General features: G+C 42.0%; 1 protein-coding gene across 1 annotated transcript in view; it reads right to left on the bottom strand.

Annotated features, from left to right (window-relative positions):
• The window catches only part of LOC108578037 (semaphorin-2A), an 81,016-nt gene that overhangs the window by 9,223 nt on the left and 58,098 nt on the right, over positions 1-13,695 (bottom strand). The window contains exons 4-6 of the mRNA XM_017941283.1: positions 8,315-8,377; positions 6,208-6,315; positions 3,855-4,125 (exon numbers count right to left, since the gene is read on the bottom strand). Coding sequence (XP_017796772.1) covers positions 3,855-4,125; positions 6,208-6,315; positions 8,315-8,377 — 442 coding nt within the window. The remainder of the gene's footprint in view (positions 1-3,854; positions 4,126-6,207; positions 6,316-8,314; positions 8,378-13,695) is intronic.

Raw genomic sequence — 13,695 nt, 5'->3', positions numbered from 1 at the left:
CCAAATTGACCGTGTCAATCTTTTTCCACTTCTGACGCGTGGCACTGCTCGATGGTTGATTCGCGGTGAAGTTTTCGCGCAGAAGTTTCTACGTAGTTTGATTCAGGCTGAGGGGGAATTTGCGTTTCGTAGATTCAATTAAACGCGACGTTTGTCCCCGGTTCTTGATGTTAATTGCTTTCGGATGAAGGAATGGAACGAAGAGGACTGTATTAACGTCGAGTATTTTTCGCACGCCTGACAATTTCCCATTTGCAATACGTGTATTCGTAAAATTGTAGGATTTTCTCTATCAAGAATGAGAATGCATACTTGAAAATCGAAAGAAGAAAAAAATAAAAATCTAGTCTCTATCTAAATAACTGTTCCGCGCGAGGAACATCTACACCGATGATTTCCTAATTTTTCACAATCTCCACCGGCGTTGAATACGAAGGAACGCCGGCGCGAAAGAACGAAGCCAAGAAATTCTCCAGAGAGACGCGACAGCGTCCCGTGGAAGGAAACAAACGACCGTGGAGCATCGGATCGTCATTTGACACGGGCAAGGATCCGTGAAAGTGGCCGATCGTCATCGGTTATTCAGGGCTTGTTAAGCTCCATCCAGCAGCCGTCGCTCTTTTTCCTCCAGCTTACCGCTTCCGTTCTCCAAGCGCCTGATCCTTTATCTCCCTCCGGGTTGCTCGCGCCCGCAAATCGCATCGATCTTCATTCTACATACTTTGCCGCGTACGCACGAACGAGAGCAACGGCCGAGAGTAACGAAGGGATGTGAATCGGCGAGGGAAGGGTCCGGAAACAGCGAGGAGAGGCACGTGAACCTATCAGTCTCTCTTCTCCCGGTCTCCTCGCCGTATTTAATCAACGCCTCTGTTAATAGACAAACTCGATGCGGGGAACTCTTGATGCTAACGTCCCCGGCCTCTAAACTCCGGGGGCAAAAGGGCATGGAGAGGGGAGAGGCCGGGTTGAAAGGGTGCCGCCTTCAAATTAAAGGACGAAACAAACGGCTAATCATGCATCCCAAGGAGAGGGGAACGCGGAGAAAGGGGCACAGGAAGCATGAAAGATACAAAGTGGGGTCTCGACGTTGTTCCTCCCTCACCTCGTTTCACTCCTTTCGCTGTTCGCGAGTCGGCTCCGCGAAAGTGGCGAGGTGGGAAATGCGAGGTCGAAGGTTAGGAACGACACCCTCCTGAGAAATGTAAGGCAACCGGCAGAGTCCAGGGCCGCCTATTATTTCGCACGGCGGCGTGCACTTCGCCAGGAGAGAATTACCGTAGACAAGATACACGGGACGAAGTTGAAATTAATTGATAACTTCGCCGGGGATTTATGATTCCTCCCCCCACTCCCAATTACCCGTAAGAAACGTTCGCGGCACGCGGCGCGCAAATGAAATTGTTTCGCGACCGACTACGTGACTGAATTATTCTTCGCGGATAGAAGGGGGGTGGATTTTAGGTGTGTTTTCACTCTGGCGCAGCTGCTTTCGCTTTCTTTGAGAAGTTCCAGCCAGTTTTGTGTGTGCTGTTGTTTATGCTCGATGTTTTTGGTCCTATGGTACATTTGCTAAATTGTAGAAACTTAATTTTTCGGGAGAGATGAAAATCACTTTGTCAAATAATGTTAAATCGTCCTTGCACCGATTTTATCTATGAATTGTATAACAAAATGATGTACACTTAAGAAAATTTGTTACATTATACCTTGATGAATTGAATGGATCAAATCATTTAATTAGTAGTTTGGCAATTTTACCATTGGAACAATATTATATGTACACCCCCGCTGATAACACACTTGGGATATTTAGACGAAGAATAAATTTCTATTGTATCTACAAAATGGAACTAACACTTGCTAATTATTTATATTTCAAAGGAAGCTAAATTACACATTATCGCGCCTTTACTGCATTACAATCAAGCTAACTGTTCAAGTAGAACGCCATAAAAATCATTCTTACCCTTCTACACCATCGAATAATCACCCTCACTCTACCTTTGCTAATATAATCCCGCCATTACGAGGAAGAAAGCAGGCAAACAGTCGGATCGCAGTGAAACGAGCGAAACAAACGTAATACAAACAAATCAAAGCTGCTCGGACGCGTTTGGATCTGATTACCGCATTCCACGATCCGGCACCCGGAACACGTTCTAATCTACATTTTCCAATTTCCCCCCTTCGCGAATTCCAGCTGGTGTTTCGTTCGGTAACGAAAAATCCCACGAATCGCAATAATCCCTCTCACCCTATCCGATTCGATGACCCTGCTGCTAAAACTGATTAAAGATCGGGATACAAAGGGCGCGTTTCTCCAGCATTCATACGAAAAAAAAAAAGAGAGAAAAAGTAAACTCTCTTCTTCCAGAGAAAAGGGCAGCACGAACGAAGCATTTACTCGGAGATAATCTTGGTCGGGTGTTATTTTATTGCTCCGCCGATTCTTAGAACCTACACCCTTCTTCCAAAGCCCTCCGGTATACTAGTTACCCTTCAAACCACTTTCTGCCTTCCCCTGTGACAACCTTCTTTACACGGTTTTTCGTGGAAAGCCTCGACACGCTGAAAAGACGGCACTGCCACACGGCCCCTTCGCCCGTTTCCGGAGAACAAGCGCCGTGGTATCGGCTTTATACGCAACTATTTAAGCGAGGTACGCGTTTCTTGCAACATTCAGGCTTTGGTTCAAAGGGTCTATCGCGCCCTGTAACGAGAGGGACCTCTCCTCTCCTTTTTCCTCTCTTTCGCGTATTTCCAACCGGAGAATCCGCATTCAGATTCTAATGAAAGTTTCTTTGTTGATGGGTCGCGGCGCTGTAACGAGCGCCTTTAAGTGGTGCACGCTGACTTCTTTGGTGTCTGGCGAACGATCGATGAATATTCAGTATCGGTGAGAAATTCGTGTTTTCAATTTTACGGCTGTTTTCTCAATACCGTGCGGGTACTTTGAGAATGTTCGCGATAGGATTGAATTTTGATACAATTTGGAAATGGAGAAAATTCAGAGCGAACGTTACGTAGTGATTCAGAGTCTCGTGTTAATTGTTCGTTGATTAAGAAGTATTTAGAATTTCGGATGGTATTACGGTGGCAGAGAGGTGTCAGGGGTATTAGTCTTAGGATACTAATCAGTTAGAACTCATCACCGAAGCAGTTAGCTGTCAATCAACAGTCAACAAGGATCAATTAAAGCGGGGCTGTCCAAGTTAAACTCCAGAGCTTAAGGAGCTTCCCAGTGTGTCTCCGTTTACCGTGCCGTAGGATCGTTAGCTGATATCGCATTGTACGTGAGATGTAGACACGTATCTGTAAATATGACTACATTTCACGAAGTCGTATCGAGTTTTCTGTCGTTAGCGACGAGACTTGAAGCGAATCAAAAATGTAGCAAAACTTGTGTCTTTTGTTTAGAAGATACAAACTTAGTAAAAACACGAAATAATTGAAATTCAATTAAATTGAGTTTCGTATTAATGAAAATTACACTTGCACCAATTAGATGAAGAGCTAAAGCAAGACACATTTTCTACCGCTATTCCAAGATCACAATCGACTTGAAGTGGACGGTAAGCTAGAAATAGTTTGCAAAGCTGCTCAATAATACTCCTCTATCCGCGGATTCAAGGGAAAAGGAAATCTTGTAGCCGTTTCGGTGATGATACCGATACCTTTAAATCTTCGGTCTGGATAACACCGGTCTCGAATTTAAAGCGTTATTACGACGATTCCATCTTGTTAGGCTGTGCCCGGCCGTGACGGTGGGGTAGGTGGGAACACTAATTCCGCGGATATTGCCTCGTTTCAGGCTAAAAGAAGAAGAAATTGCCGTGCAGAAGGGTACTTACTGTCCAGCCATTTCGAGTCGTACTTCAGCGTCCTCTTGAAGCTGAACGCCTTCCGACCGGTGGTTAAATTGTACAGATCCGTACGGAAGATTACGGTATCGGCTTTCGTGAATTCGGCGTTGGTGCCGGAATAAAGAGCTGGCAGGTCCCCAGGATTGCCCTTTTCCACCCAGACCGCCGTCGAATTGTCCGCAGGATCGTAAGGACACTTCGCTATGCCCACTCCCACGCCGGGGACGAACTCGTGGCGAGGCAAATGGGTCAGATTGCTCTGCGGCAGACATTTCAGGTTGGGTAAACAGACGTGAAACGATAATGTTCGCTTACTTTTAACGCGTTCCGCGTGTCGTGTGGAATTTAAGGTGTTCTTTAGAACCCTCGAAATTCGGTAAAAAGACCACGTGCTAACAGTTACGTGAAATTCTTCGTAGCTGCGGGTTTTCTTTTATACGAATTTCACTATTAAACGAACGAATGTCCGTCTTTATACGCAAATTATAGCAAATTCTTATTTGTATAACACATGTTCAATTTTTTTTTTACATTTATCGGACGATTGCAAAAGTTCGTGCTCGATTTAAAATAAAACATAAGCGGTGTGTGCAAAGGTGCATTTCATTTGAAAATAAAATTAAACGAAACGAATAATTATCTGGAAATAAAACACAAGCGGTGTGTCTTTCGATAGGAACGTAACATGAAAATTGGGCGCGAATTTTTGCAATCATCCAATATTACAATGAAATGAACAATTTTTTTTTTGTAATGTAGCGAAAGTTATTTTTGAATTAAAAGTTAGTTGGAAGGTAACACGTCGAAGAAGAACGGAGGTATTTATATGTGGCGGAAAATTTGGGGCCAGAACGACATGTTTCCACGCAAAAGCGGCACGTTTACCGTGCGAAACTCTATTACACGCACGGGAGTCGTAATCTTCGACAAAGCGAGACCAATATATTCTTCGACTTCATTACACGGATACTTGAACGCACGATTCATTTACCTCGCTGCGTAACTACAGCACCGATGGCGTTGTATTAGTGACAGATTCCGCGCGACGAATTGATACCGGAATTACGCGGCAACGAAGCAGCAACATTGATGCAGTATATCGCGGCAACTAAATTTCAGCTCCTCTAATGCCCTTCAACATTAACTTCTCTTAATTCTTCAATTATTAATTTTTTTAATATACATGAATGTTTTAAAGTGCAAAATTTTGATAAGCTATTTTCTGCTTAGAAAGTACAATTTTTAAAAATCTACAGTGACCGAAAAAAGTATTCGTACACCCTATAAAATGGAATAACTTTTTTGAAATTGGGCCAAACGACTTGAGTTTTTTTTAGAAGTTAGAAAGATTAGTTTACTAGATGTCGTGTCAAAAATTTTTTGAAAAAACTGCAATTAGTCGGAACCGTGAAGAAAATAGCGAAGGCCGTTTTTACAACTTTTTTATCTGAACTCGTAATGAAAATTTAAAAAATACGTTTTGTAGATCTATGTCAATTATGCACACGCTGAAAATTTGATCGAAATCAGTTAATGTTGCTATGAGCCACAAACGGATAAAGATTGTGAAAATCGCACTATTTCACGACTTTCGGCCTAGAACTGTAATAAATCTGCAGATTCTTACAAGCCTGTCACTTGTTTCTCCATCCACCGATTTCAATGAAATTTTCAGCGGTGTATAATTGACATAGATTTACAAAACGTATTTTTTAAATTTGCATTACGAGCTCAGATAAAAAAGTTGTAAAAGTGACCTTCGTTATTTTCTTCGCGATTCCAACTAATTGCAGTTTTCTCAAAAATTTTTGGACACATTATCTAGTAAACTAATCTTTCTAACTTCTCAAAAATCTCAAGTCGTTTGGCGCAATTTTAAAAAAGTTATTCCATTTTATAGGGTGTATGAATACTTCTTTCGGTCACTGTACGTGGTCGTATAGAAAATAAATAGGCCCCAAAGTTTCGGTACAATTTTCATCCACAGCATACAAAGTTCAATTCAAAATTCTAAAAATCTTTCGTGCAAAATTTCGTATAAACCGTCTGTGTGGTTCTGTAGATATTAAATAAGCCCCAAAGTTTCATTTCGGTTTTCATCCACAGCATAAAAAGTTCAATCCCAGATTCTAAAAAATCTCTCCTACGAAATTTCTTATAAAAAATCAATGTAAACACATAGAAACGAAACAGGCCCCGAAGTTTCGCTTCAATTTCCACCCGCAGCATACGAAGTTCGATAGAAAACCGTAAAAAATCTCTCGACTCGAAAATCGAGAGTGTTCGACGATGTTCGGCGAAACAAGCGGTCGAAATGAAGAACAAACACACAGATACTTACATAAATCACCCAATCCTTGGGCAAGTGAGCGTTCGTGCCGCACATGTAGAGTCGATTGCCGTCCCCCATTGGCTGGATCACCCTTATGTGATTCCGGCAGTCAAAGTGCTGCGAAAGAAGGGGAAGAAAATTGAATTTTCCACGGATACGTGCGAAGAAACGTGGGTTGGGAAAGCGGTGGAGGGAGAAGGTGTGGATAGAGAGGCAGAGGACAAGAGTTCGATGCGTGGACACGGATTTTTCCGAAAATTATAGAGAACGAGATCGAGGCAAAGGGTTCCGGCATGGTCGATCACGTCGCTACCGCGTATTTCGCAGGCGAATTGGCGCGCGCGAACATAAATTGGTTTTGTCGTCACGTAGAGAATATTTGCGTGGACCTTACACCTCGTCGTTGCGTACGCGATGAATACCGAATGAAGCCGCGATAAGCGCCCGGCGAAAGTGTGCACCTTAAAAAGTCACTCTGCATCTGAGGGATGACGATGCGATAAAAAAAAAGAGATTGAACATTATCCACGGATCAGCTGGTATTTTTATTTAAATTTGAAACGTACTACTGCAAATGTGAGCAACGATTAAACTATCGTTAAAAATTTTCTTAATAACAAATTGTTAGGGATATACATCGACATATGAAAGGGTTAAAGCTATAGTGGTGTAGGTCACGATTTTCTTATTCTGTGAAAGAGAGAATGTGATTGAAAATGATCAAATAAATTTTACAGCGTCAAATTTATAACTTATTTCATTTGTCTTTTTAATAGTTTATAACCTACTTCACTTGTCTTTTTAATAGTTTGACAGGTGTAGATTGCATTTCTGCACTTAGTCCAAATTTTGGGAAATGTGACTTGCCAGCACTATGACTTTATTTAACCCTCTCATATATAGACTTCACTTTCAGTAAGTAGTATAGACCTGCCAAGATCAGACAATCGTGAGAGCACGCGTAGGTTCGAAAAGTATTGGACTGCTCGGAAAGTTTACAGTATTTTTCAGTGGATATTTGCGATGACCAGTACTTCCACGAAAATTGAAATAAATATTTCCAGGCACCTCTTGCGAAATTACTTTAAAAATACCGTAGAACACAGGCTCGATGGACGAAATGGGAACGATGTTCGCGCACGAGCGTAAATATTGTTGAAAAATGGCCAATTAGCGTGAGTGGAGTCCGGTTCCACTATCTCGTTGGAAAATTATCGCTATATGGAAACATTATCACCGCCAAATTGGAAACGTCATCAGACGAACGAATTTGTTCCTCAATTAAGGCAACGTCAACGTGGCCGCTCGATCGATACTCCATAAAACGAATGCCTCGAACTGATGGAAAAACATTTTCGTCTAAAGATGTTTCCATTATATTCCGTTTCAATAAAAGTTGCGCAGAGCTCGTTGACAGGTTTTAATGAATTTGTTCAATATCAAATTTCGACGAAATACATTCCGCAGTCGTACAAACGGAAACACACGGTCCATTAAACCCCGTGTCTCTCCTATTTCTCTCTCCTGTCTTCCTCTCGCGCTCCACTTTGTCCTTTCCTTCGCGATCCCGTTTATTTTACATGTGAAACGTGGAACAACAAGTTCAAATGAACTCGAATTACTTCACCTCGCAAAGAACGGGATAAACGATCTCGCGTGCAGCCGGCGTTTCATTCGAAATATCGCGGGCAATTCTTCTTTATTCATCTACTTTTAATTATACCCTTAGCTCGTGTTCCGCTACGGATCATCGATACGTTTTTTCTCTTTGACACGAACGACGCGCCGCTATTATGCTCGTCAAAGCCCGTAGAAACCGGCCACTCCTTCCCGTTTGCTCCTCTCCCGCCGCGCAAATCTAAGGAAATCGTACCCGTTTGTTCTTTCCCGCCTTTAGCATCGGAGACCTGCTGTTCGCGAAAATTTTATCCTCTCTTTCTATCGCGCAAACGCTAAGTCCTTTCGTTCTATATTCTCGTAATTACGCCACCTCCGTGCTCCTATGTCAAGCGACTCGTTAATTAGATTACGCCGATATTAAAATTCCGTAAAAAGAAAGAAGCGACGCGAGCTCGAGCCCCGGTAAACGCGATAATAAAATAAAGAAGTAATTCACCTCTGATTTCCCTTTGGACACGCAATTTGCCACGTTGCCGGGCTCCAAATTAAGCGCGTCCTTCTGCAACAGAAAGAGAAAAGAAAGGGTTAGCTTCATCCTGATTTCTATCGTCGATCGAATTCACTCAAACGCACAACACAGTTCGACGAATAATCCCACGATTCGACGAACAAAGGTAAATCGTTGAAAAACACATGGATTTAAATTTGAACAAAAATTTCCCGCCATTTCACTTCACCGGCGTTTAAATGCCGCAACATTCGCCTCATAATAGAGGCAAAGGCGATTAAAGGCCGGGCTGCGAGATTAAATCCCGCGGCGCGGCTGCTGATGGGTCAGCACCGGAAATGGGACGATCATTAAGAACGCAAACATCAAACGATCCTCGGCGAACTCAATTAACAACGCACACTCAACGCAATATACTTTTTAAACCTTGTTTGCTCGTCCATTTTACTCCAGGCGTTCCTGCACTTTCGTCCTTCTCTCACCCTCGGTCGATAAGAGATTCAGCTCGTTCGCTTCTAAGTAGAATGAATCGTTCTCCTTGGTACACGACGGCGGCTGAATGACTCGACGCGACGAAAGGCAGAAAATTCTATTTCGAAGACTACCGCCATAATTACGAGTCGTTCACGAGGCCAGAGAATCAAGGATCTCTGCTCTCGTTCTTACATTCGTTTCATTTCGTTTGACGTTCGTAGTCAGCCGTTCTCGTCTCTCCTTCGTCTTCCACCCTCCTCGTCTGTCCTTTCTTACAGCCCGTCGACTGCTCGACACGGTCGACCTTACACAACGCGAAGAGGCGTCACGAGTGCATGGCCCTCGAGCGTTTCGCGAGCGCGAAGAAGAGGGTCTGCACTCGTGTCATTGTGCGGATCGCGACGCGCCTTTTCCAAAGCTCCCTTACGAATGTACCTCGGCTGGAATAAGGTCAACAGATGGAGGTACAGCGTTGGAATAGAGAAAAAGCGTATAGAACACGGTATCAAGTCCGGCGACGTGTCTTTACCTGAGCGACGTGGAGAGAGAGTACTGCGATGGCTCTCTTTGATGTTACACTCTCGATTCGAACGGAAGTTGCACGGCACATCTTCAACTATTAAACGCGTTCGTTGCTAAGGGGATTCTGGTCGGGTGTCCCAGTTCCGTTGCGTGGTGCTCTCTTCGTGCTGAGAGAGGCGAGGGGTTGTGTAATATCGTTCGATGAGGGTTATTAATGATTTTTCGTTTAATTCACCTTTTCAAGAGGTATTAGTGAGAAAGTATTATTTTCGAGGCGTCAAAGGGTTAATAGAAAATTAGTGCATTGTGCCTTCTCTTCTTAGAAGGAAGATTGTTTTAATTAAATTTAAAAGACTGGGGAAAAAATTATGCAATATCGCTGGATATAGTTTATTAATGATTTTTCGTTTCATTTATTTTTATTAGAAGGTATTAGTGAAAAATGGATGATGTTCGAGGCGTCCAAGGGTTAATGGAAAATTAGTGCATTGTGTCTTCTCTTATAATTAGATTTAAAGTACTGGGAAAAATTATGCAATATCGTTGGATGTAGTTTATTAATGATTTTTCGTTTCATTTATTTTTATTAGAAGGTATTAGTGCAAAAGTATTATTTTCGAGGCGTCAAAGGGTTAATGGAAAATTAATGCATTGTGTCTTCTCTTATAATTAGATTTAAAGGACTGGAAAAGAATTATGTAATATTGTTGGATGCAGTTTATCAATGACTCTTCGTTCAATTCATTTTTGTTAAGAGTAATTAGTAAAGAAAGCATTATTTTCGAGGCGTCAAAGGGTTAATGGAAAATTAATGCATTGTGTCTTCTCTTATAATTAGATTTAAAGTACTGGGAAAAATTATGCAATATCATTGGATGTAGTTTATTAATGATTTTTCGCTTCGTTGATTTTTCTTAGAAGGTATTAGTGAAAAATGGATGATGTTCGAGGCGTCAAAGGGTTAATGGAAAATTAGTGCATTGTGTCTTCTCTTATAATTAGATTTAAAGGACTGGAAAAGAATTATGTAATATTGTTGGATGCAGTTTATCAATGACTCTAAAGTTCAATTCATTTTCGTTAAGAGTAATTAGTAAAGAAAGCATTATTTTCGAGGCGTCAAAGGGTTAATGACACAATTACTGCATTACATTTCCAGTTCTTAGAAACAAGAATGCCTTAATTAGATTTAGAGAACCGGTTGAAGAAGGAGTTACGTTTGTACGTTCGTATCTTTGCATAGGTGTCTGCAAACACCTATGTATACGTCGGTGGCGACGAGTCTTCTTAAAGACGAAAGGTACACAGTCTAGCTGAGTTTAGAAAGAGCAAGTTCTAGAAGCTTTTTCAAATTTTTCTCGCTTACGTGACCGTCCTATAGAATGCTTTCTTTGGTCGCAATGCGAAACGTGGACTCGTCTGACAAGTTTCATTCATATCTCCTTCGTTTGAAATAACTCGAAGAATGTTAATAAATGGTAATAAATCGCCACACGTTGTGACGCATAAAACGAAGAATAGAATAAAGAATACGTGTGACTGTTAGAAGAGAAAATAATCAAATTGGAAATCTTTATTTAGAAACGTTTCGTGGCAAATTGCAAGCCGAAATAAATATCGATGCACGTGACGTCGGAATAAAATACGTCAGACATTTCCATCTTTCTATATTTTCTACAACGTCCCTTGAATTTCTTATCTTCAAACCTGTCACCTCTCTAATATATTCTTAGCACCGCGAGAATTTTATGTCCACAATAGCTTATTCCCCCGTCCTGCCGAGCTATAAACAATCTTGAAATAAATATCATCCATTTGTCAGAAGAGGCTAAACAGAAAACTCCAACTTTATCACCGGAATAAAAACGGACAAATATTTAATCGGAATAAACGAGAAACTAAAATAATTTTTCAAATAATTATTCATATTCAGCAGAATTCATTTGGTAAATTTGGAAATACTTCAATAGATATGATTCGGTGAATTTTAGTATGCTTCACAAAAGGATCCACATTTCTTCCCCTCCGTTGTTAAATAACCAACAAGAAACTCGAAAAGTGTAATACACATGAAAATACCATAAATAACAGAGATCGATTCCTGTACCAAACGCTCCTCTGCCCGCCTCCCTAACATAATTTCGAAAAACGGAAATCGCGAGAGTTGCAGACCCTTCGACCATAGATTTCGACGCCTCAGAAGGGCGTCCCTTGTCCGTCGTTGTCCCTCCCTCCCGCCCATTCAGCGAGGACGTTTCGTGTGCCGGAGGTCGCAGACACGATCCGGAAAAGGAAGTGGTTCGTTTGCACGGTCAATCGTCCGAAACGCGTTGCCCTTAACGATCGATCTCCTGCGGACGTCGCGTGCCGCTCCCCGCTGGTGTCACGGCCAGAAACCGCGCTGATCCTCGAAATTGTCCTAACCCAGAGGCCCGGGGAAACCCGAAACACAGGCCTGTCACAGTGATCTACGGCTAATAAATTAACGAAAGAATTGTTTTTGCTTCGCGCACGCGACCGTGCCGCGATATTTATTCGAACGATGCGGAGGACAGTAACGGGGACGCACTCGAAATGGAGAAATTATGCGATACGGCCTGGCCTTTCGTGCGTCTGAACGCATTTTTCGTTCGTGCTATCGTACGGATTTTTTTTTCTAATATTTTATATCAGTGGGTATGATTATTAAATTTTTTTCTTTGCGAGAGTCAGTTGCCACGCATTTTTCACGTAAAAGTGGGCATAGTGATTTAGAGAATGTGTGTAGTAGCAGATTGTTCACTATGTAAGGGTAAATGAATTTGTCAGTCGAAATGGGTTGTTTTGTTTGGTAACTACAATAGGCTAAAAAATGTGGAATAACGAAATGATACGCTTTGTTATGAGGTTGCGGTAGAAAATTGATAGATGTTCAGTAAAGTTGAATACTACGCGTGGACGATTGGATTCGACTGGCAGAAAATCTTCCAGCAATCCCAAGAATTCTACATTCTCCGTGAGAATTTTCGGATTCAATCTGACGTCTTTTTCTAAGATTGCATACTTGTCGAAAGTACGACAGGAAAATTTCCCGAGCACAGTTTCACAGATACATTTAGCTCTAAAAATGTTTCTGCTAGACTGAATTTACACGAAACACGTGAAATTTGATTCTAGTCGAAACACAGGACAGCGATAATTTCCCCAAAAAATTCCTTTCGCGAGCCAATGTTCCTAACGACTCGTTTTCAGCTTACACTTTCAAAGGGAGAATAATAAGAAAGACGAAATACAGCGACTGGACGAGAGATGAAACGCGATGCAATTTATCGAAAGCAACGTGAGGCGAGAAATTACTCCCGGGCCAGAAAAATTACGCGTTCGCCGAGGCCGCGATAAATTGCGTTTTTCCTACGTCACATACGTTCGAGACAATTTGTGGTATTTGATCTCGCGATAGGTTTTCGGCGAGCGTGGAAAATTATTTGTTCGGGCAGGAGGTGGAATGAATCGCCTCGGAACGGAATCGAATCGTCTGGCTCGCGGCAACTGCCGTGTAAAATGGAATTCCTGCAAGGAATTCTATTCTACGAGCTTCCGGTCGCTGGAAGTTCGCGGATCGCCCGCGACTCACGGAACCTCGATTTACGCGCCTCGCGATTTCGATCGACCCTGTGTGCACACGTTCGAGGGAAAGAACGAGCTGCAAGTGCAGCAGCTTCGTTTCGAAAGGAAAATTATCCGGAATTTGTTTCGCCCCGTATCGTTCGAATTTCGGTTCCTTAAATATTCCAGCGAGAACTGTTTTAATTTTGCTACGCGTCTGAAATATTTAAACGAATTATATTCGGCACACACGTGAGAATGACAGTTAGGTTGGACACACGTTGCCTAATAATTACGATCTTTTTTACATATGCAACACGTTTGAAATTTTCATTCAACGCGCGCAACAGTAACGTTCTGTAATTGGATTCCGCTTGTACAGAAATATTATTTCTCGCGCGGCTGCACCTCCTTCCGTGGAAATGAGTTCCTTAAAGTGAAAATAGAACACCTGCACGGTTTGCAGATAATTAGTACCCTCTGTTTTCCTTGACCCATGGCTATTAAATGTGCAATTGTGAAATGTGTCGCTAACATGCGAACTGTGACACACCGTGTCACTAACGTGTCATTTGGTATTCGCTGCTGATATATGTAAATTCAATGATGGAAGTAGTGGTGTAATTTAGTTTCTCTTTTGTTATTAATGTGGAAATTAATAACAGCGCAAATTCGAGAAACCCGATTCCATTTTAATAAACGAGCATGATAATGATTGCACTTTTTACTGCCAACGAGAGTACACTGTGAATTACTGTCAAGTTTCAACTTAATAGCTCGCTCCTGTC

This window comes from Habropoda laboriosa, unplaced genomic scaffold (assembly GCF_001263275.1).
Source record: "Habropoda laboriosa isolate 0110345459 unplaced genomic scaffold, ASM126327v1 scaffold1020, whole genome shotgun sequence".
NCBI lineage: Eukaryota > Metazoa > Arthropoda > Insecta > Hymenoptera > Apidae > Habropoda > Habropoda laboriosa.
This window is presented reverse-complemented; position numbering and strand designations above follow the sequence as displayed.